Source organism: Loxodonta africana, chromosome 10 (assembly GCF_030014295.1).
Source record: "Loxodonta africana isolate mLoxAfr1 chromosome 10, mLoxAfr1.hap2, whole genome shotgun sequence".
Taxonomy (NCBI): Eukaryota; Metazoa; Chordata; class Mammalia; order Proboscidea; family Elephantidae; genus Loxodonta; species Loxodonta africana.
Window position 1 is genome coordinate 76,414,900 of NC_087351.1, and position 27,456 is coordinate 76,442,355.

Consider the following 27,456-nt stretch of genomic DNA (forward strand, 5'->3'; position numbering starts at 1 on the left):
AGCGTCGCGCGCCGCCGCCACTGCAGCTCGCGGCCCCTTCGCCTCCGCCCGCCTTTCCCGCGGCCGATTTGCCTTAAACTCCCTAAAATCTCCGCAGCCCGGGTTCCTGCTGCGGCCGGTGAGTATTTGCCAGTTGTGGGGCTATTTGCGCAACTTTGGCCCGGGCCGGAAGGCGACGGGCCGCGGGCCTGGCGGAGTGCGGGGCCGGAGGGGCGCCGACCGGTGCGGGGAGCCGGAGCGCCGTGGACGCGCTGCGAGGACCGGGCAACTGGCGGCTGCCAGGCCGCCTGCTCGATCCCGCCGCCCGCCGGCGCGTCTACTCCGCGGCGTGCGGCCTCTCTGGGTCCGAGGCGAAGCCCCCGCCAAGACTAGTTGCCAAATTAGTTGCCTTCTTTTCCTTTTCTTTCTGTCTTTATTTTTGGGGGGGGAGGGGAGGTGTAGACGGGAGGCGGGAGGACCTGGTTTGATTGACGGGCCCGGAGCCCGCTTCTCTCAACTTACAGCTGCGGCTCCTGGGCGGGTGGGAGGGGAAGTGTCCCGGAGCCCGAGGCCGCAGACTTGGGCGCGCTCCGAGGGAGGAGGCGTAAGAGCCGTGCAAATTCTTGCTACGCTCTTTCCCACCCCCTCTCGTCGGCACACACGCTTTTTGTTCAGTAAAAAGTGGGTAGGTCTAGAGTTTGGGAATTTTCAGTGGAAAAGATTTGTTTCCTGGGGAGAAAGTGCTTTCGCATCTGATGGTGGGCATTTACTAGAAGTTCTGTTAGCGTTCGGCAAATGTGTTGGATGTCTGTCAGGAGTCGTTACCACTAAGATATGTAGAAATGGATCTGAGTTTATCACTCCCTCCCAGCCTCCCTTTTTACCTAAGCAACGCATCTACTTGATCTGAAGGGTTACGATGACTTTTTCGTGATTGGGAGCATCAAGGGGAGGCTGATTAAAATCCTCAGTGTTTTCTGGGGATAGTGTAGAGGACACATGTATGTGTGTATTATTTTTAAATCGAGCTGCAGCGTGGTAGATATACGCATATTCTTGGTTGGCCTAAGTGTATCTCCATGAGTAGGAATCGACTCGACGGCAACGGGTTATGTATCAGTGCAGGAAAACTGTTCCAGGAACAATTATGCCTTTGACACTCCAACCCAAGGAGCGGTCCAGGGATTTCTGAGGCATCTTTGAATCAATCAGTTTCTTCAGCTGAAGTTTAACGCACTCTGGAGCAGATTCAGTAAAGGATGTCTTTCTCACAATAACTTCAAAGCAATCACAATCTTTGGAAACAGACATTTAGTCATTGTAAATGGATATGATCTGGAGAGCTGGAGAGAGTTGGGACACAAAAAGAAGAAGCTTGCATGACACTGGTCATCATTTGCTCAGAACCTCAGCACTTTTTTTAATCACGTGCTGACATCTAATAGTTTCAATAATAACTGAATGGCTTTGGTAGCTATGTGGGGGCTATTCTTAAAAAAAGCAAAGCAGAGGAAACAAGCATAGTGAAGGTGAAATACTTTCCCAAAAGTTAGTGTCTCTTACCATATTGTTATGCAGTATGCAGCAAGCCTTTAGTTAACATACTTATTTTGGAAGTAGGGTTTCTCAGTGTAGAATAACTCAGGTTGGGCAGTCTTTCCTGATGATGCCTATCAGTCTCACGCCTAATATGATGGTCTGCTTTTTTGATGGGACCCTTGTGGGCTATTATCAGGGAAAGGAGAAACCATGTTTAACCAGGACCTTAGCAAGGCATGAGCTCAGTCTCAACCACTTGCTCTTGACCTTGGGTTTTGATTTCACTTTCATTAGCACTATTAAATTTTTGTGCTGTTTCCTAATTCTCCTCTTTTGCCAGGCTCTGGGAAAGATAGAGTTCATGGACCTTTTTAAGAATGTCTTCTGTGTTCCTTGCAGCACCATCTCCCGTTCTCATGTGCAGGAGAAAAGTGCCTGCTCTCAGGCCTCCCCTCCAGCCAGGAAAAGTACTAATCCTGTCTGCATTAACCTTCTGGCCCAAAGGAGAGGAAATCATTGGGATAGAAGTGCAGAAAAATTTCTGTGTATATTTTTATATTATTATTATTATTTCTTTTTAAGCTGCAATGTGTTGTCTTCCAAAAAAAGTTAGGGTATATTTGAGAAACACCTGTTTGAGAGGTCACTTTGGTCTCTGTAGGATCTGTTTTCTCCTGAGATTTTCTTTTGTACTGTCTCTTACCATGTTGTTACTTGTTCTTACACGCATATGTGAGGCAAATTGAAAGTTACTCATATTTTTTTTTCGCAGAATGAAAATTTACTATTATAAAATACATGCTCTTTGTAAAAATTCAGCCTATACTGAAATATATAAAATATACAAAAACAAAAGTCATTCTGACTTCTACTCCACAGAGATAATCACCGTTAAGTCAGTTCCTTATTTAAAATGAGAGAATGCCACACTTGAGCATAGCTGTTCCGCTGTGTGTGCCTCCCCTGTCTAGGGATGGCCTGTGGTGATTCACGGGCTCCTAGTTCTCTGTTCACTACCTGGCTTGGTGAAAATTGCCAGGTAGGGGAAAAGGGAGTGTTTTGCATTGGGCTGATTTAAAGTTCTGGGATTAAGAAACAGACTTGAGAGTTTAAATATAACAAGGTTGCTATTTTAGGCTTGTCCTTGTAAAGTACTTACTGTATTACCTTGGTGGGCTAGTTCTCACACTTTTTTAATGTTATCGTTGCTGTCCAGGCTCTGATGGATTGATAAACCCATTAAAGCAAAACAAAACCCTCACATTTCTAGAGAGTTTCTTAGTTTATAATAGGGAAGAGGTAGGTATACTTGCATGAAGACTACTGCCAAGATATCCCTGTGCCAGTATGGGATGGGGGCTCCTCTTGTTCAGTGTCCAAACGTAGCCTGCCAAACATAGATCAAAGGAACTTAGAGGAAAGAAGAGGGTTAATGACTGTGCTGTCTTCAGATGTGGTATGAAAGGGGCTGATACTGGAAAGGGGGGTGGCAGGGACTCAGCCCTGAATGCCACTCATAATTGGCGTCTTGGTACATATTTAAGATAGACTTCTAAGCATACTTGTATTTATGTATGTATAGTCATTCGTATATTAACTACTAGAGATCCCCAAACTGCAGAAGCACTTATTCCTTAAGTGGTGTATTCAAGAAGAATGAATTTTGAAGAAGTTGGTGTTCTGCGAACAAAGCCTCAAAAGAGTACATAGAAATTTAATCACAACATTGGTTAGTTCAAATTGTGGGGACATGGGTGTTTTTTTACAATACTCTGTCTTTGAATTTAAAAATGTTTATCAAAATAAAATTTGAAAATTAAGGAATTAAATCACCAATCAGACTTTCTAGTAGTTGTGTATGTGAGATGCATGTAACATGTGTTAGAGAAAAAGCTCTATCTCTGCTTTAAATCAGTAATGTTAGGGATGGCGTGCTGTGGGTGGGCACTGGTAGCAGATGGGGAAGGGGCCAGGCATTCTGCCTGCCAGGTGGGACAGTATGAGAATGATGAGAGCTTTTAGATTCATGAAGAAGGGTGGTTCTGGGAGGCTTAGAATGTTCCAAAGAGACATTTCAGTTAATAGTCATGCCCAGAAAGAGTGTTCCTTGGTTTACAAAAACGAAAGGGTGTTGCATCAGAAGAGTCAGCTTGAGTCCCAGCTTCTACTTACAAGATGAGAAGTTTTGGTCAAATCAACTTCCCAATCTTTGTTTCCTTGTTCAGAAAATGAGGGTAATAAAAATGCCAGACAGGGTGATTGTGAGAATTTGGTATATAATGTATGTGAAAATGCTTTGTAAATTTTTGACCACTATAAAAGTTTGGAGCCCTGGTGGCACAGTGGTTAAGAGCTGTGGTTGCTAGCCAAAAGGTCAGCAGTTCAAATCCTCCAGCCGTTCCTTGGAAACCCTATGGGGCAGTTCTACTCTGTGCTATAGGGTCACTATGAATTGGAATTGATACGATGGCAATGTTTTTTCTTAAATATAAAAGTTACCATGACTGAAATAATGCAAAAAAAATTGGTAAGCCAAAGAAAACTTAGCTACTGCAACATTTATTCACTGAAAAACTGATCAAATACCAACTAAATGTCAGGCAGCTGTCACAGGCTCAGCAGATACAGGGGTAACTGAGACAGTGCTCTGATCTCAAGGAGCTTACAATAAGGCAGGGGATAGAGCATCCCAGTTTGAATGAGAAATTATATGTCACCCTGTAACTGTATGTATTAGCTGTTCGGGAGGCACAGAAGAGTGGCAGCTGCCTCACCTTGGGGATTACAAAGAACTTCTTGAAGGGAGTGAGCCGGGCATCAAAATGATTCTAAACAAAGGGAACAGCTTGTGTGAACGCTTTTGCTGTGTTAGGTATTTGGGGATATGGTGGAAGCCACTATTAAATAGACTTAAGGCTTACTACGTATGGAGTTAAAGGTTTTAGAATGAACACTTTTCATGATACTCTTTATTTGTTTCATTTCACTGAATTTTAATTAGATAAGAGTGTGAAGTATTTGAGATTTTGGTTAGAATTAAATGAAAAAACACTGGAGCCACAAAATTGGAAGCAAAAATTAAAATGTGTGGAACCTGCTGGGAGAAGGACACTAGGTAATGCCTCCTGTCATAGAGAAAGCTGCCTTACCAGTTATTCAGCAACATTTTTTGAATGCATATGTTTCAGTGAAATGCATAAGCCAAGTCCTTGCCTTCAAGTTGCTCAGTATCAAGTAGGGGAGACCAACACATAGATAATTGTAGTAGCCGATTCTTACTTAGCACTTAACCCGTGGCAGACGCTGCCTCACAATAACTCTAAAAGCTAGGAAGGATTACCATTCTCAGATGAGTAAATTGAGGCACAAATTGGTTAAGCAGCGTGCCCAAATTCACACACAGAGCCAGAATCTGAACCCAGGTGGTCTATGCTTTAATCCCTACTTTATGTTGCTGTTCTGATGATTAAAATATAGTGTAATAGGTGCAACCAAAAAGGGGGGGGGGTAATACACAGGGTAATATCAAAACCTAAAATAGCGGGAGAGGGAAGTGATAGAGAAGGCTTTCAGGAGGAGGTGATAAACTGATGATGAAACAATGTATGGGAGGCTCAGAAGACTCAATCAGCATAGGTAAAAATGGAGGTATGAAATCCGTGAAGTATGGGAGGGGGGCAAGCAGTGTTGTTTGAGCTTGAAATGTGAAGCAGGAAGTAGCCAAATATGAGACTAGCTGAGTGGGTATGCCATGCTAAGCAGTTTGTACTTTAGCCTAAGGGTATGTGGAAGGACCATTGAAGGGTCTAAGCAGGGGAATGACATGGTCTGATTTTTGTTATTTTTGAATCATCTGAGTGAATGATGGATTTGAGGGACAAGTTAGGAGCCTGTTGTAATAACCCAAGGAGGATGGTAGAGGCCTTCATGAGGGCAGAGGAGCTAGGGATGGAATAGAGGGTCAGGTTTGGGAAATATTTAGCTGGTAAAATTGGTAAGACTTAATAGGTAGTTGATTCTGAGGCAGAAGTTCTAGGTGACTCCCAAGTAGCCTAGGTGATTGGGGCATAGTGGTGCCAGCTGAAACAGGGAATACAGGGAGAGGAGCGGTATCTGGTGGGTTCCAGACAAAGTCTGAGTCCAAGTAAGTGCTTTGCAATAGATACAATCCCATAACATGAGCCCTAAAAATACAAGTGCCAGGTGCAAAAAAAAAGACTTCCTGGTGAAGCGGGCTTTCTGCTGAGAGGAGGCTACTTTTTACACAGTGCCCTCTGGTGGTCAAAAGATGCTGTGTTGCCTTTTTAGGTTCAACAGGTCAAAATGAAGAGACTCCTTGGATTAAAGACCTTTCCTCTTCTACATCTGGAGGGAGGGAAGAATATTCCAGAAGCAGCTATGTTCCCTCTGCTTCCTGTGTGAATAAATTCATTTCCTAGATTTACAATGCAGCAGAACTACAGAAATACCTCACTTACTCAGAAATTATTTGGTTGGCAACCTCAGCTATCCAGTGTGACTGGCCTGGAGCAAAAGGGTGTTGAAACTGATCATTTTGTAAAATTCTGTAAACTATGCTGGAAACCCTGATGGCGTAGTGGTAAAGAACTACAGCTGTTAGCCAAAAAGTTGGCAGTGCAAATCCACCAGGTGCTCCTTGGAAACCGTAGGGGTCCTGTAGGGCCACTGAGTTGGAATAGACTCAATGGCAACAGGTGTAAACTATGCTCATAATGATGGCAGTAATAGTTAAGAAAAAATTACGTTATTCATGGATTGAAACGGCAAAGAACAACATGGTGAATGTAATACATGTAAACATTGTTGAGTCGGCAGATAATTTTACCACACAAAAAAAAGACAAACGTTTGTCATCTCTAATTTATACAAGAGTCCTGTGAGGACTATGATCATCCATATTTTACAGGGGAGAAAAGAAGAAGCTAAAGAAGCTTCCTCACAGCTAAATAAGTGGTAGAGCTGGGATTTAAATCTGGAGGTGTCTGCTTCCCAGACTCTTTTTTCAATTCATTTATTTAACAAGCATGCATTAAGTACCCGCTATCGCAGTGGTTAGGAAGCCCTGGTGATGTAGTATTTGCTAACCAAAAGGTTGGCAGTTTAAATCCACCAGGGCCCCTTGGAAACTCTATGGGGCAGTTCTACTCTGTCTTACAGGGTCGCTATGAGTTGGAATCGACTCCACGGCAGTGGGTTTGGTTTGATTTTTTTGGTATCACAGTGGTTAAGAGCCCAGACTGCTAATCAAAAGGTCAGCAGTTGGAATCCACCGGCTGCTCCTTGGAAGCTCTATGAAGCAGTTCTCCTTTGTCCCACAGAGTCACTATGAGTCCGAATTGACTTGACGGCAACGGGTTATATGGGAAGAGTAGGCTAAGAACACAAAGGCCATTCAGCCTCATCCCTGTCGTCAAGAGGTCAGTGTAGCAGGTGTTGTTGCACCATACTGCCTCCCTGGATCTCTGTGCAAATGATACAAGAAATGCTCCAGCACTGTTAGTGCTACATATATGGTTTTTAAAAGATTTTAGGGTGTGAACATGAAACCGAGTCACCATAGCATTGTTTCTATAGAAATATGTGTTTCAAGTTCCAAATAACTAACTTAAAAATAAAATTTTGGGACATAAACCCATTTACAATTTCAGAACTTCCGGTACTTAGTACTGAATCTGGAGTCTAATAATCAGCCAGAATGCCTGGTGTAAATAGTGAATACAGTTTTCTAAACTTGCTGTGTCTGTCATTTAAGTGCCTTGAAGTAAAACATTTTATCTTTAGGAACCTCTGCAACTGGTTCTTCCTGAAAGCCTTAAGGAGAAAACCTAAGGAATTTAATCAGATTTAGAGGTTAGACTGTATATGTACTCTGGAAAGTAGTATTCTAGGGAAGAGATTTGCTGAAATGGCAAAAATTTTAAGGCCATGATCTTGGGCTCGAAAGTCAGATGAATTGTGTTCTAATCTCATCAAATCCTCTCTTTGTGGCCTTGGGAAGGTTACATAACACTGTGTGCCCCCGTTTTCTTATCTGTAAAATGGGTCTTATAGCTACCTGCTTTGTAGGGTTTGTGAGGTTTAAATGAGATACATACATGCATACATATGTGTATACATACCAACACCAAAAAAAACCAAACCCAGTGCCGTCGAGTTGATTCCAACTCATAGGACAGAGTAGAACAGCCCCATAGAGCTTCCAGGGAGCGCCTGGCAGATTTGAACTGCCGACCCTTTAGATAGCAGCCATAGCACTTAACCACTACGCCACCAGGGTTTCCACATGTGTATATATGTGTGTATATATAATATATAGGAGTCACTGTGTGGCGCATATAGTTAAGCTAAGCATTCGACTACTAGCTGAAAGTTTGGCAGTTTGAACCCACCCAGAGGCACTTGGGAAGACAGGCCTGGCAATCTGCTTCTGAAAGGTCACAGCCTTGAAAACCCTATGGAGGTATTACTCTGCACACATGGGGTCGCCATGAGTTGGAATTGACTATAACTAACAACAAAAATATATATTTTTTATATGCATATGTATACATATTTTATCCTAACTTCTTGACTTTGATCCACCAGTCTGGTGGCGCAGTGGTTGAGAGCTACGGCTGGTAACCAAAAGCTTTGCAGTTCGAATCCACCAGCTGCTCCTTGGAAACCCTGTGGGGCAGTTCTACTAGTCGACTCCACAGCAACTGGTTTGGTTTGGAGCCCTAGTGGCACAGTGGTTAAGAGCTCGGCTACTAACCAAAAGGTCAGCAATTCAAACCCACCAGTCGCTCATTGGAAATCCTATGGGGCATTTCTGCTCGTCCTGTAGGGTCCCTACGAGTCGGAACTGACTGGACAGAGCACCTAATTACACCATCACCCTATCTTCTTGACTTTCATTCACCAGTCCAGTAAGGCATATCTACTCTCCCTTTCCATTATATTTCCAAGCCTTTGTTTATGCTGTCGTGTACACCTCCCCGGTTATTTACATACACATACTGAAATGCCTTTTCCCCTGCTTTCCATTTTATCTTACTCATCCGTCAAGGCTTTGCTCAAATCCTACATCCTCCTTGAAGCCTACTGTTCTGGTAGAACTCATGCTTTCCACTTTCTAAACTCTGGCTGAATTTATATCCCGTATAGTTTTTTTTTATTATTATTATAGTTTAGTACTTAGTTGTTCTCAAATTATTTCTTGGTTTAAAACTTAATCCCTCAAGTGTAATTACCTCAGTTGTACACCATTCTCCTCCACCCTGCATCCCAAAGCTTTAGGCAATGTTAGTAGGTATTCAGTACATTCTGATATTGTGACCGATAAACATGAGAGAATCCTTCCATTTCATTTCAAGGTTTTCTTAAAAGATAGTTTATAATCCTCCAATTAAATCCATATACATACAATCAATCACATAAAGCAAGACATAGAAATAGGTAAGAGGAGATGAATGTATGTACTTAAATCTCCTTTGAAACCCAGAAGTAATTTTAAGTAGTTGGGATACTGGGGTGCTGGTTGAGAGTGTTGCTAGGTTTTGCTCCAGACCTCTACTAAGGCTGTGCAAACCATCTTCAGGTACTCGTTGGTAACACAAATTTGATAATTTGCCTTCCAAAAGGAGTCACTTTATTACTTCTTCCATTTTACATTTTACTTTATGCCTATATATAACCTGGTGCCATTGAGTGGATTCCAACTCATAGCGACCCCACAGGACAGAGTAGAACTGCCCCATAGGGTTTCCAGGGAGCGTCTGGTGGATTCGAACTGCTGATCTTCTGGTTAGCAGCTGAACTCTTAACCACTGTGCCACTAGAGTTTCCATGCTTATATATAGAACTTTAAATTATCATTTGACCAAGGTTGGTGGTGCAGTGGTTAAACACTTGGCCGCTAACCAAAAAGGTCAGCGGTTCGAACCCATCAGCTGCTCCGTGGGAGAAAGATGTGGCAGTCCATTTCTGTAAACCCTATGGGCCAGTTATACTCTGTCCTATAGGGTTGCTATGAGTTGGAATCAACTCAACAGCAATGGATTTTTTACAGGGCAGAAGAAACTTCCAGCAAAACTTAAGAAACTTCATTTTCAATTAAAGACATTTAGTAATGCAGGGAAAGTATTTTTGGAATTTTACTATGTTAGTGAGAAATTTACTGAAATAGCTTACACAGTATAACTCAGGGGATACATTTACTCAATAAGACTAGATGTACCTGTACAGATAAAACCACATTGATCTTATAGAAGAAAAGAAATAACATAGGCCAAAAACTAATCCGGGGGTCCAAGAGAAGGAAGGCCAAGCCTAACAGAAGCGTTATAGATCAGTGAATTTTTAAATAAAAATCCTACAAAGTTTTATAGCTTTGAAATTTTACAATTCCTATTTTATTTGTTTTTTAGAGTAAGGCTGTGTGAGATGGACTACAGTTGGCCTCATTTTGCAGATAAAGAGCTCAGATGGGTCACTTGTACAAGGGCACTTCGCCAGTAAACCCTGTACTGAGTTCTTGTGCTCAGTTCTTGTTGAGTGTTCTTTGCAGAAGGCCACACTGTATGGTACCAAGGAATTACTGTACGTAGTAGTTAGCAGCTGTCTGGGGGTCAGGAGTCCTTTTTCTGTAGTACTGACTCCACTGTGGAGCCCTGGTGGAACAGTGGTTAAGAGCTACGGCTGCTAACCAAAAGGTCAGCAGTCGAATCCACCAGCCGTTCCTTGGAAACCAGATGGGCCAGTTCTACTCTGCCCTTTAATAGGGTCTCAATGAGTTGAAATCAATTCCAAGGCAATGGGTTTGGTTTTTTGGTTTAGACTTTACTAGTTAACGGTACATTTGATAGATTAACAGTGCTAGGTCTTTGCCTTCTGTGAAATAAGTATGTTGATACTAGGTTACATCTCTGAGGTTTTTCTAACCTCTGTAGTCTATGAATATCTAAATTACATAACGTGTGTAAGTGCTCCGTGGCTGTTCTTGACTTTTAGACAAGCTGATGAACTTTTTCAAACTAAAATTTGAAAAATTCAGTGTAAAATTTTTTGGATCACCTGTCTCCTTATCCTTCCTGGAGAACTGCACACTGGGTATCTCTCCTTCCAGCCTTAGGGGAGCCCTTGGGGATACATAGCCTGTTGTCCTTATCCAAAAGGCATTAGGTCCTTAGGAGATACATATTTGAAGTTTCTGCCCTCAGCCCCAGGTCTTGACTTCTTGCTGTAACAATCTTGTTCTACCAGTGGTGCAGCTAGTCACTCCCACAAAAGCAATCACAGATTTCAGTCATATAAACAGGAACAGCTAAAATATAAACAATGCTTTTATTTAGACTCTTTTCTATAACATAAAGGACAGTAATTTTTTTTGTAGCATTATTAAGGATGTCAACAGAAAAATTGAAAAGCAGACTTCTTTTGGAACCTGAGTGAAATTCTTGTTTTGTTAATAAAAGTGAATTATTTTTTGAAAAATTAACGCAAAAGTTACCAAGAGATCGCCAGGTAGGGTGTCACAGGAATTTAGATACCCCTCCCCCCCTCTTTTTTTTTTTTTTTATTTGGTGTTAAGCCTTCTTAAAGCCCTTCTGAATGAGGTGTAAAGAGAACAGAGTTGCTGTTACTAATGAGTGAATGACTGCTGTTGAAGGTTACTCTACCTAAAATCAGTTTTACTCTAAATTTGGATATTTGCATAATAACTTTGATGAGCCCTGGTGGTGCCAGTGGTTAAGAGCTGTGGCTGCTGGCCAGGAGGTCAGCAGTTCAAATCCACCAGCCGCTCCTTGGAAATGCAGTGGGGTAGCTCTACTCTGCCCTATAGGGTTGCTATGAGTGGGAATTGACTAGACGGCAAAGGGGGATAAACCTTTGATGAAACTACAATTCTAAAAACTGTAGTGATAGCATTAATTAGACACAGCACTTGTTCAGCTTCTGGCTCTATAAAAGGAGGATAGAAATATAGATAGGGCCCCCAAAGACATATAGAGGCAGTAGGATTCATATACAGGTCTGTCTGACCCAGAGTTCTTGCCCTCTCCACTACAGCACCATGCCCTCTTCTATAGAGTGGGAAATTTCTCAGTACATGTTGAGAAAAAACACTAATTAGAAAAAAAGGTCAAAATCCTCTTCAGTGATGTATCCTTGAGATTTCAGAATACCTGTGCTGTTGCTGATTCTCAGTACTTTATAGAGTAGCTGAAACACCAAAGGTGCTCAATAAATATTAGTTGCATTAAAGTGCTTTTTTTTTCTTCAGCAGTTTGTTACGTTTAACACAATATAATATGTATTTTCATTAATTGAATTGAATTGTCACCTGCTACAGATGTGCCTATTAGTCTTCTAGGTATCAATTTTGACTGATGACCATAAAATGCTTTTCATTTAGATAACAAGGATCCTTGGAACTTTGAAGCTGTGTCTGTCATTTCAAGCATGGGCTATTTAATACCTGAAAGTTTTCGCAGATAAACTGCTGGCTTTATAGTGGGTTCTTATATTTGGGAGGAAATTTAAAGGTTATCTAGTCAAACTTACCTCCTGATGCTTAAGTAGACAGCGCCACCGCTGCCACCGTTACTTCCATCAGTGATAACACACCAAGCACTAGACACTTTACCTATTGTCCCTTTGAATACATTATTTGAGGTATTACTGCTTCCACTTTAACAGCTCAGGAAACTGAGGGTCAGTGAGGATAAGTTGTCAAAGGTGGCAAAGCCGGATTGGAACCAGGTCTGTCTGATCTAAGGCCTGTGCTCTTTGTACCGTACTGTCTTCAACATCTGGTCCCCGCTTCAGTACAGTGTGCTCATTATCCTTTACAAGACTTTCATTTTTGAACAACTCTTATTACTAGAAAGCTTTTTTTTTTCCATTGTGCTAATAGCAATCCCTGTACCTCTTTCCCTTTGATTTATTATTCATTAAAGGTCTCTGAATCCTACAAAATGGGTTCAGACCTAGAAATCTTCTCATACTTAAAATGGGCTTGAGGGTAAACATTTTTGTGAGGTTTTTTCACCCTTTGAATAAGATTTTGTTGTTGTTTTATATTAATGTAGTAATGACATAATTTTATATCCTGTGTTTATTTGCTTGACTCTCCATCTTGAAAACGTTTCTCGTTTTCTTCTACAGTCTTCATAAATATAATTTTTAAAGGTCACACGAGTGAATTCCACAGAGTAGATTTACCTTAGTTTACTTAACCAATGATAAATACCACATTGATTAAGATCTTTGAGCATTCATTGCTTTCTGTATTTAGGTAGATACTGAATATGATTTCTAACAGTTTGGGTACAGATATCTGAGTTACAGAGGTTGAAATATTATATCTACTTGAAGAGCTTACTCTGGCTTCCAGAAAAGGTGCATTGGTTGCAATTTGAAAAAGGCAATAGGTCTTATCATAAGCCACCTTCATTTCGTTAGGGAGCAGACCCATTTCATAGGCTATGAAACCCTATGTCTGTAGGCAGGGAAATAGGACACGAGGCAGGGTAGGTCTATAGGTCATGGCGAAAGGGGTATGTGGTCCAAATTTGACTTATAAGGAATAGGTAAAAAGCAAGTACGCTTAGATACTCTTAATTACCACTGCAGGGATTGAAGGCATTTGGGACTGAAGAATGAATAGGTTCTCTGAATAGTTTGTTAACTGTTCTTTTTATGTTCAGTCAAATTGTGTAGAAACTTGTTTTTAAGTAGAAGAGATATTCTTGAGCTTTATGTATACAGATTAAAAATTGAAGCTAATATAGGATCATATTTTAGCTTTGTAATATAATAGGACTTTTCCTCTCTTTGTTATTCAAAAAACTCTCAATATTAAAAATACTTACAGTCCACTACGTATTGTTCAGTGAAGAAAACTAGTTGCAGAAATGTATATATCGCATAATACCATTTAAGTAAATAAACAAAAATACACCAGAAGCAAAGCAATGTGCCTGGCACATAGTACATACTCAGTAGCTATTGAATATATGTATGTTTGCATATAAGCAGATCTGAAGATATATAATCCTGAGTGTTGAGAGGTGTTACTTCTGGCAAGGAGTATGCCACTTGAGGTGTGTTTTTATTCTGTATACTGTGTTTGGATTTTTTACAACGAGCATGTATTATTTTTGTATGTATTATTTTTGTATACTTTTATAATGATTTAAAAAGCGGAAGAGAATTTTACTTTCAAACCTAAGGATACGACCTCCTTCCCAAATAAATGCCTATATTCACTGCTTCCTTATACATACCCTAAAGGGCATGCCAAGCAATGTAAGAAATACATTCTGACTCTATAGAAGTACTGCTTCTCTAAGACTTCAGTAATTCTTCAAAGAGAACAACATTGCTCTAACCTATTTATTTAATGATATTTCCATATAATCTAATAAAGATCTTTAAATGGAATTTTTTCTATGAACATTTATAAACATAAAAGTAGAATAGACTTATAACCTGTCTCCAGCTTCAATAACTATCAACACATGACCAATCTTGTCTTTAAAACTCCCTCCAACACCTCCCTACACTCACCCCATTGAATTATTTAGAAGCAAATCTCAGATATATAATTCTATCTATAAATACTTCAGTATCTAAAAGATACTATCTAAAAGATAAAGGCTCTTTTTTTAAAAAACACAAAATACTCTCATCACACTTTAAAAATGAGCAATAATTCCCATCTAAGTTTAGAAACCCTGATGGTGTAGTGGTTAAGAGCTACGGCTGCTAACCAAAAGGTCTGCAGTTCGAATCCACCAGGTGCTCTTTGGAGACCCTCTGGGGCAGTTCTACTCTGTCCTTTAGGGTCACTCTGAGTCAGAATCAACATGATGGCAACGGGTTTGGTTTTGGGGTTTTAAGAAGTTTTTAATAACAACCTAGTTATTAACTTTCAGTATAAGTTGCTTTTTTATTTACTTTTATTGTCATATCTTTCAAGTACCTTTGAAGTAATGACTTTTCCTTTCAAATTTAGTATGCATTTTCCTCCTAGAGTTATAATAAAGCCAAAATAATAGCTTTTGCTTTTGATGCCTTTGCTTGTATTTCTTAATCCTTAAATAAAATTAATATGAGAAGCCTGAACAAATGGCTGAGTATTTTCATATTCAAATTAAAAAATAATTCAGGTATTTATCACTGTGTTTTATTACATTAGAGTGGAAAGCTATTCATACCGTGATTGTAATAAGCGAAGTCACACAAGTCACAAATCATGATGAAAATTCTTTTTTTCAAATGCTTTTCTGCTGTCTTGTCTGACTTTAATTTTTTGTTTTACATAGGTCTCTAATTAATAGAAGATGGCAAAGCCAAGCCACAGCAGCTACGTTCTTCAGCAGCTAAACAACCAAAGGGAATGGGGTTTTCTCTGTGACTGTTGTATTGCGATTGATGACATTTACTTTCAAGCACACAAAGCAGTTCTAGCTGCCTGTAGCTCCTATTTTAGAATGTTTTTCATGAACCATCAGCATAGTACTGCACAACTGAATCTCAGCAACATGAAAATTAGTGCCGAGTGTTTTGATCTCATTTTGCAATTTATGTATTTAGGGAAAATTATGACAGCTCCCTCCAGTTTTGAGCAGTTTAAAGTAGCAATGAACTACCTACAGCTGTACAATGTTCCTGACTGCTTAGAAGACATACAAGATGCAGATTGTTCTAGTTCCAAGTGTTCGTCTTCTGCCTCCAGCAAACAGAACAGCAAAATGATATTTGGGGTACGAATGTATGAAGACACTGTGACAAGAAATGGCAGTGAAGCCAACAGGTGGTGTGCAGAGCCAAGTTCGACAGTAAACACACCACATAATAGAGAGCCTGATGAAGAGTCTTTACAATTAAGTAATTTTCCTGAACCACTATTTGATGTATGTAAAAAAACTTCTGTATCCAAATTATCTACTCCAAAAGAACGTGTGTCAAGGCGCTTTGGACGGAGTTTTACCTGTGATAGCTGTGGATTTGGCTTTAGCTGTGAAAAATTATTAGATGAGCATGTGCTAACCTGTACTAACCGACATTCATACCAAAATGCAAGATCTTATCACCGAATAGTAGATATTAGAGATGGAAAAGACAGTAACATCAAAGCTGAATTTGTTGAGAAGGATTCTTCTAAAACGTTTTCTGCACAGACGGACAAGTACAGAGGAGACACGAACCAGGCTGCTGCTGATGATTCAGCTTCAACCACTGGAAGCAGAAAAGGTAGCATAGTGGAATCTGAAATAGCCAGTGAAGAAAAAAGTAGAGCTGCTGAGAGAAAAAGAATCATTATCAAGATGGAGCCAGAAGATATTCCTACGGATGAATTGAAAGACTTCAACATTATTAAGGTTACCGACAAAGACTGTAATGAATCCACTGACAATGACGAATTAGAAGATGAACCTGAAGAGCCATTTTATAGATATTACGTTGAAGAAGATGTCAATATTAAAAAAAGTGGTAGGAAAACTCTAAAACCTCGGATGTCAATAAATGCTGATGAAAGAGGTGGCTTAGAAAACATGAGACCCCCTAACAATAGCAGTCCGGTGCAGGAGGACACCGAAAACGCATCCTGCGAGCTGTGTGGACTCACAATAACCGAGGAGGACCTCTCGTCTCATTACTTAGCCAAACACATTGAAAATATCTGTGCGTGTGGCAAATGTGGACAGATACTTGTCAAGGGCAGACAACTTCAGGAACATGCTCAAAGGTGTGGAGAACCCCAGGACCTGACAATGAATGGGTTAGGAAATACTGAGGAGAAAATGGACATGGAAGAGAATCCTGATGAGCAGTCTGAAATAAGAGATATGTTTGTGGAAATGTTGGATGATTTCAGGGACAATCATTTCCAGATAAACAGTATCCAAAAAAAGCAGTTGTTTAAACATTCTGCCTGTCCCTTTCGATGTCCTAATTGTGGCCAGCGTTTTGAAACTGAAAATCTAGTGGTTGAACATATGTCTACCTGCCTAGACCAAGATATGTTTAAGAGTGCCATCATGGAAGAAAATGAGAGAGATCACAGACGAAAGCATTTCTGTAATCTCTGCGGAAAAGGATTTTATCAGCGGTGTCACTTACGAGAACACTATACTGTTCATACTAAGGAAAAACAGTTTGTTTGTCAGACATGTGGAAAGCAGTTTTTAAGAGAACGTCAGTTGCGACTGCACAATGATATGCACAAAGGCATGGCCAGGTATGTCTGTTCCATTTGTGATCAAGGAAACTTCAGAAAACATGACCATGTACGGCATATGATTTCTCATTTATCTGCTGGTGAGACTATATGCCAGGTCTGCTTTCAGATATTCCCAAATAATGAACAGTTGGAGCAGCACATGGATGTTCATCTGTACACATGTGGAATATGTGGAGCAAAATTTAATTTGAGGAAAGATATGAGATCCCATTATAATGCCAAGCATTTGAAAAGACCATAAGTGATTTTCTACTGTGCTAATGTTTAGTTGGTAGCAGACAAAACACCAAAGCAAAGGATATGAGCTATTTAGAAATTGATTTTATAATATAAATTGTTGGGGAAAAAAATCTCAAGGCCCTTTTCCTTTAATATTTTTGTTTAGGATCTTAAGTATCTACATTTTAGGAGTTATTAAATGTTTGATATCATTTTTGTTTCTTAATAGAAGTCTTTGTTTTTAGTTTGTCTTAGCTATGATTAAAATTACTTTTAAATGCAGACTACAAGTGGTTGTTACCCCTTCAATGGCTATTAAACTTTAGTTTTTTTTTTAATCAATAAGGTGATGACTTCACTATTTCTATGTGCCTTTTTTTTTTTTTTTAAGGTTATTTTGTGAAATTTTAAACCCAACATTAGTGGGCGTTCCTGTTTAAGTTAAAAAATTTTTCTAATTAGTTATTTGAAACTATCCCATTCACTTTTTTATTTGTTGTTGTCAGTTCAACAGTGATTTGGCTACTGTTTATTCCCTTTATTATCAATTAAATTCAGATTCTTAAATTGATAGGCCTACTTGGCAATGGGTTTACTAGGCAGGTTAGGTGCACTGAAGCTAACCTTGAAGATTGACATGGGCCCACACTTGGCCTAAAAAGATTGATGGATGTGAGAAAATTCCTATAAATAAATATTGCCTATAATTGATAAAATATTATTATTTAATAATCACATTTAAAAACTTATATTAAGTGTAAAACCCAATGACTTTACCCTACTTGATAAATTAGTGGGGATAAGCCATTTTGTTTTGTGATATTAAATTTAACTATGATAGTTAATTAAAAAGACATATCTTGTATTCATTTAAAATATTTTAATTTAAAATATTCTGATTTCTAAAGTGTGTTAGCTTATCAATTATTCTTGTTTATAAATAGACTTTAATATCTTTCTAGGAATATGACATCTAAAGGAAAATGATTTTTCATCTTTAAAATTACATACTTTTGGAACTTTGAGATTTGAGAAAGTTGCCATGTAAACTGATAAATCTAATAAAATAAAGAAATCAATTATAAATCTGGTTGTTCTATAAAAGTAGAGTGTGCAAAAAAAAATTTCTTGTGTTTTATACTTTCTAGATTTGGAAAATATGTGTTGTGGCAAATCACCATGCCTTTTTTTTTTTTTTTTTCCTGTAAAGGACTACAAAATTTGAGGAATAGAAAATAACCACAGAGAATATAAATGGAAACAGCTTCTCATTTTTTTAGTTAAAGTAGTATATTACTGTTAAGTTGTTGCTAACACAGGGTCTACATGAATTACGTGTGAATTAAAACACTGGCAAAACTGACCCACCAGTTAACACATCTATTGAATAGAATGCCTTTTAATGTGAATATAATTACTTTCATTGTAATACCCATCTCATGATGAAAGGGATTTTAAATAACCCCTGTATTTGAAAATATAATTTTGTGATTGTGAAGAGTCAACACCATTGCTCTTTTGGTTTACATCAGATTTTTTAAAGATGTGCAAATATATTTTTGTCTACAATTTGCATAAAAGAACAAGTTGCCAAGAAAATTGAGAGACATCGACTAGCCCAGATTTAGTTGAAAGAGGCATATTAGAGCCCAGTATGAGCTCAGAGATATGTGGAGGTAAATAAGGATAGGAATACCAAAAGAGCCAGTGCCAAATACAGACAAAATAATGAGAAGCAGAGGAAGGGGGAAATACACAAGAAGATAAACGAGAAGTCAGGGATTTTTTTAAAAAGCCACATAGCTAACAGAGGAAGCAGGAAAAGCATTTCATCTTAGTCTTAGATACAACAGTTTATCAAGTAATTAAATCTGAAATGCAATTTACAACGAAACATGGTGTATACGTTACGGATGAAGTCCCTTCGGTGGCACAAACGGTTGAGCACTCCACTACTAGCTGACAGGTTGGTAGTCTGAGCCCACCCAGAAGTGCTTTAAGATAAGCCTGGCCATCTGCTTCTGAAAGGTCTCAGCCTTGAAAACTCTATGGAGCAGTTCTCTGCACACGTGGGATCACCATGGGTCACAGTCAACTTGATGGCAATTAACATTACTGATAGGAACCTGATGAACAAAAGTTCTGTCACAAACCAGAGACCATCAGAGAGTAGTATAAAGAGAAGATCAAACCGAACTTCCAAACTATTTACAGTAAAATCTGTGAAAGCTAGAACCTGTGTAAGGTGGAAGCCTGTCAGAGAAGGAAAACTCAAATATTTTCCACTAATAGAGAGTGATAGAAAAGTGGTAAGACTGCACCCTGTCAAAGAGGGAAAACTTGCAAGACAGAAAAGCAAGGCAGTCCGGTCAAGTTCTAGCTCTCACAAGTTTTACTGTATATAGATTCTTCATGGATTATAATTTTCTTTGAGATCACTTTTTTCATTGATCCTCATCAAAATCTGTGTTGTAGTGGCCTTCCCACCATTAAAGAATGGGGGCTCTTTCTAAATACCACCACTTGTAGATAGGATTACCTATTCCATTAAGAAGGGGGGTTTAATGTTTGACACATTCTAACAGGCAACAATTAGTAAGCAAATATGTAAACCTTAAATATAATCTCTAATTTTAAATAACTGACGTGTATAGTTTCACAAAGCCACACCCCATGATGTTTTCTTCCAGTTTCGTGTTACACAGGACATACACCTTTGCGGGGTTTTTTGTTTTGGGACAGTAAACAGGGACAGCACAGGCTTCTCTAAGTAGAATGTACAGTTTTCTTTATCAAGGCCAAGTATTCATTTAAAGGCTACTTGCCTTTTAAAATCAGGGGAAAGAAAAACACCCAGCCCCTCTCGTTTCCACTCACCTCCATCCTCCCTCTGGGGTGGAGCTGCAGAGCTGCAACTCTTGCTTCTTGCCCTCTGGTGCTGTGAAGGCAATAAATTAAGATTATAGGAGTGTCTGCTTCTCCTGCCTTTATAATTTATGTGTTTAGGTTCCAAATCTAAAAATGAAAGAAAATCTACATAGATACAGGTGGAAGCTGGTCCCTCTTTCTGTCTCACAAACAAGCAGCCTGTCTAAAAGGGCCTTTTCTGACCAGCAAAAAATCCAGGAGGGATATAGTCAGTGCCTAACAAGCTTGCCACCAATCACAGTGCAACTCAGATGTTCTGTGAGTCCTTAGCAAACAGGGCTAAGAATCTCAAAGAGTAACAAAGTACAACCAAGGTGGCAGTGGATTAGGACTCAGAAATTTGTCTTAATTTCTCTTTTTTTTTAATCATGGTAAAATATATGTTCCCATGTTTAAAAATATTAAGTGACTCACATGAGTAAAATGTTACATGGCTCATGTTTAATGTGTGAAATAACAGTTTGAGTATCGACGTAAGTTAGAAGAAAGAACATAAGGATTCCAGAGGGGCTGGTTATAAGAATTAGAATAAGGTCAGAGTTTGCTAGTTTGCTAGGTCAGTCAGACCACCAATTAAAAGGGGAAAAAAAAGGACATGGCTTTGATGACTGAATATACTGACATGAAAAGTCATGTTTAAGCACTGTTAACAAAATATGAACTAGATATAAAAATTGAATTTAAAAAATCAAACATTTGAAAATTCTGGGTAAAATAAGATTAAAGTAATTTAATTAGAACTGCAGAATGCCTAATGCAACAATTGCTATGAATATGCCAAGGATATGATGAAATACTTGAGATAATATACCAACTCTTATATTTTAAAATAAGTGGGAAGAGAGGGCTAGTCATTAGCAACTTTCTCCCTGTTTAAACAATATTAGTTTCTCTACATCACTAGTTAAGGAACTTCCATGTTTAATAGATATCTGGAACATTCAAAAAGAAAAAAAAGAGCGTAACAGTTGTAATATTTAAATTAACATCAAACTTGATGTTGTTAACACCACAAACTCCAGCAAAATAATGCATGTGGTCAAAAGCTAAATCAGTACCAAAAGAAAAAAACCTGAATGTGTATGTGCACACAGGTGAGAATAAAGAAATTTGGTATATTTCTTCATTTTAACTGGGTTTTATTGTGGATTACAAAATTTCTTTTTTTTTTTTTTTTTTGCTATTAATCTACTTTGATGATCAGTTCCTCACTGCCCTCACCTCCCCCCCCCCCATCGCTTTGTAACAAATGCTTCTCAGTGATAAAAAATGACAGTGCTTTGCAGGCACCCTAGCACCAACAATTCCTAGAATCCCTGGATAGCAAAAGCTTTAAGGGGACATATCCTTTTGGAATCCCTCCATATCCTTGATAACTTGATACTTGGTGTAATAGGTTGAATGCCAGCGAACTGAAGCAAGTAGAGTTATATCTGGTGTTACAAACTTGAAGCTGCAGCTTAGATGTGGACATCCATGATCCAGTAGTAACCCCAGCATTCATTTATTAGAGCTCGGCTGCCTACCAAAAGGTTGGCAGTTTGTATCCATCAGCCACTCCTTGGAAACCCACGGGGCAGTTCTACTCTGTCCTGTCAGGTCACTATGAGTCAGAATCGACTCTACGGCAACTGGTGTGGTTTGGTTCTTGGTTAAACTCTGCTAATAAGTGCTTACATATGTAATTTAATTAATCCTCACAGCCTTATGAGGTAAGTATACTAATTTTCCAGTTGGGGGACTGAGGTTCAGAGAGATTGAATATCTTTCCTAAGATCACATAGCAACTAAAAAGTAGAGCAATCTGATGTCTCCATTTCTCTGCTCCATCAACCAAGAAGTACAAAGAAGGGCCTTTTTAGCCTAGGAACACATGTGGTAGAGCTCCTATGAGACTGTGTGCTCCTGTTCATCATCTGTGCCTGGTAAGGTGCCTGGTCATAATGGGTATCCAATGAACATGCTGAATAATGTGAAAATTTATGAGTGAAAAACAAAAGTATTTAAATGGATCATTCAGAATGATATTTTAGAAATAAATATTAAATGCTGGTATATGTTTTCATTTTCCTTTGTTTAAATTTAAGCCATTTAGTGGTATCATCAGACATTTTTCTGGGCCTGTAGTAGGTCCTTAATTAAAAATTCATTTGAATTCAACTTCCATATTTCCACCTCTAACTTTTCCCTCTCTGTTTTCCCTGTACCTGCTCCTTATGCCCTTAATTTCTGCCACCATTCACCATTTCCTTACATGGTTATGAAATTGATGAACAACTCAAATCATTTGAAAATAAATATTCCCAACAAAACACAAGACCCTAGAATAACTAGTTCCTCATTTTGCCTTAATAGATGATGTAAGAAGAAATTCATGATTTCTTTAGCTAAAGCAATCCTAATTACCGTATTGTGATTGACCTGATGAAGATTTATAGAGCAAATCTAAGTTTGCTAAAAATAAAAGTTAGTTTTTCTGGTCATTTTTAATTCAATTTACCAAAACATCTGTGGATTTCTAGTGTACATTTATAGACAATCTTACTCATAAAATAGATAATTTCAGAAAAAGACAGCTGCATAACCACCCTAAGCTAGCACAGAAGTTTTTACAAATGGATAGTTATGTAATGGTTTAAGTGAAACAACACGCCTCTCCCAATCTAATCTAATTTTAACTTTATGCATCTATTACCTGATTTCTAAAACCTACACAATAGGTTTTACTACTACTACTGGTGCTGCTACTACTACTATTATTACCATGCCAAATCTACTAGTGTAATAATCTCTCTACTACCTGCCAAATGTTATTTTTAAAGTGAGAATAGAAGAATAAAATGAGGATTCTGTGGATAAAGGCTATATAATCACTTAAGTGGCCCACTTTCATTGCTTTCTATCAAATTCTATTACTTGGTAACATGGCTATAAAAAAACCAAACCCATTGCCATCAAGTCGATTCCAACTCATAGTGACCCTATAAGACAGAGTGGAATTGCCCCATAGGGTTTCCAAGGAGCACCTGGTGGATTCAAACTGCCAACCTTTTAGTTAGCAGCTGAATTCTTAACCACTACGCCACCAGGGTTTCTGACATGGGTGTAGTCTCATGCTAAAAACGGTTGAAGTTTAGCTACTTGTAAATTTATACACTGGCAAGAGAAAAAAAGGCAAGGATTTAGGGTGTTTGTATTTATGAATGACTACTGGTAAATATAAACTAATGAAATGACAATCGCAGCTTATTCATGCTAATTTTCAGCCAATTTGATACCATTAATATATTTATGTACACGCTTAGTTAACTTTAGCATTAAGAAACTAATTCTAAATACTACATTAAGTTTTACTCTTATTCAGGAAAACCAAATCATTTAGGTCAATCAGTGGTGGCAGAGTTGTTCATTCTTTCTATCAAAATCCACCGTAGGTCACTAGGGGGCAGGAAACCATTATAATTTCTCATTACCCTATTCATTTGCTGACGAAAAAAAGACGGTATGATTATAGTTCAGTATTTGGCTCTGAACTGAATGTATGAAGGTACTAACCAGTATTGCAATAAGTAAAAAACCACAGGAAAATCCATTGCCAAAGGATTACAGACACTTAAACAGGTAACTTTATTTCAAAGTTAGGAATATGAGCAATTTTATGTGAGAAAATTTGCATAATTCTGGACTGACCTTTTTGAGAAAAGAAGAGAGTTAAGCATATAGCCTGTGATTCCCCAGTTTAGCTTCATTTAAAAAGTTACTAATTACTATGTTGTCTTAAGTCGACTTAAACCAAGTGCTTACACACGTCAGAATCAGCAGAGCTCATTTTTACGCGACAGAAATACAACTCTAAGGATCCATATTATCAAAGCCATCTTTTCTTTCAAATGCTTATGCTGCCTGATGTGGAAAAACACTGTAAGATAATTTTTTTTTTTAATTTAGGATAACAATTATTAGGGCAAAATATTGCTACAAAAATGATAATTATACCCAGTATCACTGGGGCAGATTAGGAGAGCTAAGAACCACAGTATTTGAAGGAAGACGACTCATCTTCCTCCTGTGTATATGTGTGTCAACTTTATTTTCATTGCAGAGTGTACAACACCATATAATATTTGAAGAAAGCAGTGTTAGTGTGATAGCTGAAGGCACTCAGTAAAAAGAATGTGTGCTTTTAAATTGGTTAGACCTATGTTTTAATCACAGATCTGCCATTAACAAGTTAGATTGCAAAATTATTTAATTTAAAGGAAAACACTTCTTAACCGTGTCCTTCCTCCCTACTTTCTTCTACCTGGCTGACCTCCTCCTCTTTGTTTTACATACTTATGTCCCTGGTTCACTCCAGCCCAGATCACACAAGAATAAAAATGAAAGGCGCCCCTGTAGCTGAGGAACTATATTAATGACAAGAATATCTTATGTTGGAAGGCTACAGTGAGTTACACTGGGGAAGTAATTAAAGAAACTTAACTCCTAGGAACTATGCTCTTGTCCCCGTTCTTTGTTCTAGTAACGATGTTGTGACCCGGTGCCCAAAGCCATGAAATTCTGAGCTAAAAGCTATGTTGTATCTTGTAGGGCAGTCAATTCGTAATATTTTTTCTTGAGTTTTGTCTTTTTCTGTGTGGCAGTGGTGAAATAGGGCCTTCTAAAGCTCTGGAGAAGTGAGAGATCTGAATTTGGAGAGGACATGGGGAAGAATCATTCTTCAACAGATATCTTTAAATCCAGACCCAGGAATATCAGATCTGAAGTGGCACCATCTTTTCTGTCTTCCTGACAAACTTCATCAACCCCAAAAGTTCCAGTTGCAAAGAGCCAAGAAAACTCAGTAAAGATCACTTTGGAATCACTTTGTTGTGACAAAACTGATTCATGGTGACTCTACTAGTATTTGTGGAAAATCTGCTAAAGAAAAGTAACTAGAAAATTCATTTGACACTAAAGGTTACAGCTAAACTAAAATGAAACTTTGTATGCTAATTTTCTTCCAGGGTCTGTTTTAAAATAAAAGGGCTTGCTAGGGTTACTGTAAATATATTAGATAATTATATATCTGTATAATAATTTTAAACTTAAAATAATCAGAATTACAACTTACATAGTATGAAATACAGTTAATCAATTAAAAAATTACACCCTAAGATCTGTAGTTTAGAGCATAAGTAAAAAGATGTGAGTATTCAGAAATAAAAATGTTAAGACCAGTATTTTAACAAGGTAATCTAGTTATTATGATAAAGTAACATTTGCCTTTCTTCCTTTTTCACTGTATATACCAGTTACATACTTGGTTATTAATATTAATGAAGTTCCCGATTAAGCCTGTTAACTTGAAGAAGTCGTTATTATTTCAATAGTGGTAGATTTTCACAAATGACGGAAAACCAAAAAGAATATAAGACACATTATTTTTCCTGAACTTACCGACATATCCTGAGGCAGAATGGATTTCTTTTGACCATTTTTTCCTCAGTACTGATGGATAATTCCACGCTTCCCAACATTCAAGCTAAAGTTCAACTATTGAATGAAACAATGGTTAATACGTTAAAAAAAAAAAAAAAAAAAAACTGTCCATGGAGAATTAAAATGCTAGTTTAGATTTTAACCTGGCTATAAAAACACTTAACATTTCTTAACCATGTGAATCTTATAACCATATTATTTCCTTATTGTAAACACACTTACAGTTTTACTTTTGGTTAACTGTATAGCCCAATTCTTTATTATTATTATTTTGCTTCTTGTGAAATAGGAAAAAGTTGTATACTGTCAGAAATGCTTATTTCATTTTTATGCCTATTTCTTTAAATGTTTTAATAAGGAGTTGCCCAAAGAGATCTAACTAGATAATAGTATATGCAGAAGTTATTTAAGTCGTTTTAAAGCTCTAGCTGTTAAGCAGGATGATTAACTTGAACTAAAAAATCAGAGAAAGATTTAATTGCAGTGCGATAGTGGGCAGAGTGGGAAGAAGGGAAAAAAGAAATCCACTAAAGAGTTCAAATCCATATGAATTCAACTAATTTAAGAGAAAAAAAAGACATATAGAAAAGTGTTATATTAAAAAAAAGACTAGAGTTAATCTCTGTTGGGAACATGAGGAAACATATGGAGCTTTAGCACTTCAAAAAAATTAGGAAATAAAAAAGATAAAATAATATTACTAATAATTACAGGTATCAGATCAATATAGTAGAGACTCAACTAATTTTTGATTAACTAGTGAAACTAGATCTACAAAAGAATATGGCTTATATTTGAACTGTGCTATACCACAGATACAATGACTACAATAATTATAAGTAGTACAAATACATTCTACAATGTGATTATTTTCTGTATACTGGTATGATATGAAATTATTGGGTTACAAAGAGAACTTCTGTTAATTTTTTAATTCATTGCTTTTATCTAATAAAATTTCCTCCTCTGTGTTCAGAAGCTAAACTGTCTGCATATTTACTTTTATTTATACTGTAACCTTTTCAACCTGGCTCTTCAAAAAAAAATACTAGTGTGAAGTTACCATCAACTCCCCTCATCTAATACCACAATAATAAAGTATCTGATATAGCTAAGTCTGGTGTTCCTGGATAGCTTAAGAGGTGAGCAAAGAGAATTAACTAAAACTCTTATTGCCGATTCCTGGCTTCTTTCAATATAGAGAAATTATTGGAAAAATACTATTTCATGGTAAACACTGGTGGCAAAGCATTAATTGGGTTTCCTCATAACGCAAAAAGAAACAATTATAAAAATCCACTGAGATAGTATTCAGCTCTCTCAGAGGGTTAATTCATTTCTTAAAATAACATAATTTACTACTCAGAGAAGTAGTTTCCTTACCAGTATAATCCATTTTGTTTCACATAGAAGGGAGTATTTTCAGTCTAAGAATTTAATAAGGATTAACAGTTATGGCATATTGAGTCTAATTCTGCAAGTATAGGACAGCCTCACTTCTTCAGAGTATTTCAGACTATTCCACAAGGGTCTATCCCAGGGTTTAGCACTCTACAAAACTGAAGTACGCATGATTTGTCTTTGCTGTTGCCACAGATTCTTGTCTCTTCTGGAAAAGCCTCTACTATTTGTTTTTTTAATGTACTATCTATATCTACTGTTTAATTGTAACTTTTAAAGATTAAGTTTTTCAAGACTCAAACAAATGGTGAAAGTTTTCCTATAGCGGCAGGTGACTGGAGAAATATTTTGAGCTAGGACACTTTCAAATAATTGTAAAATGGCAGTATTTATGGAAATCTTAAATATAATTGCTAGTTTGACTCCAGTTTGCTCATAGGTCCTCAAATGATAGGCTGCTACTTACCTCACCTTTTACTCAGGCTAGCAGTACTTCTTCAAACAATCCAAAACCCCTATTAAGGTTGTGCTTGGGTGGGAGTTGAAGGCATTCTGGGAAAATCCACAAGTTTGTTTTTTTCTAGTAATAATGGAAAAAGAATTATTCTTGCTCAGCTAGTATCCATAGGGTATGCCTTACTGCCCATGATCATAGC

General features: G+C 37.9%; 1 protein-coding gene across 2 annotated transcripts; it reads left to right on the forward strand.

Moving 5' to 3' along the window:
- Window positions 1-26,486, forward strand: ZBTB1 (zinc finger and BTB domain containing 1). 2 transcript variants are annotated; one of them, XM_003408706.4, is made up of 3 exons: window positions 1-118; window positions 14,850-16,768; window positions 24,562-26,486. In XM_003408706.4, the coding sequence occupies exons 2-3, from the start codon at window positions 14,868-14,870 to the stop codon at window positions 24,596-24,598; spliced, it is 1,938 nt and encodes a 645-aa protein (XP_003408754.2). In that variant the 5' UTR covers window positions 1-118; window positions 14,850-14,867; the 3' UTR covers window positions 24,599-26,486. The 2 variants fall into 2 exon arrangements, with proteins under 2 accessions (XP_003408754.2, XP_010586989.2); XM_010588687.3 differs by lacking the exon at window positions 24,562-26,486 and having other exon boundaries at window positions 2-118; window positions 14,850-17,842.
- Window positions 26,487-27,456: the final 970 nt, after the last annotated feature.

Excerpts from the sequence above, each read along its gene's own strand:
- ZBTB1 (XM_010588687.3), top strand. The coding sequence starts at position 14,868 with ATGGCAAAGCCAAGCCACAGCAGCTACGTTCTTCAGCAGCTAAACAAC.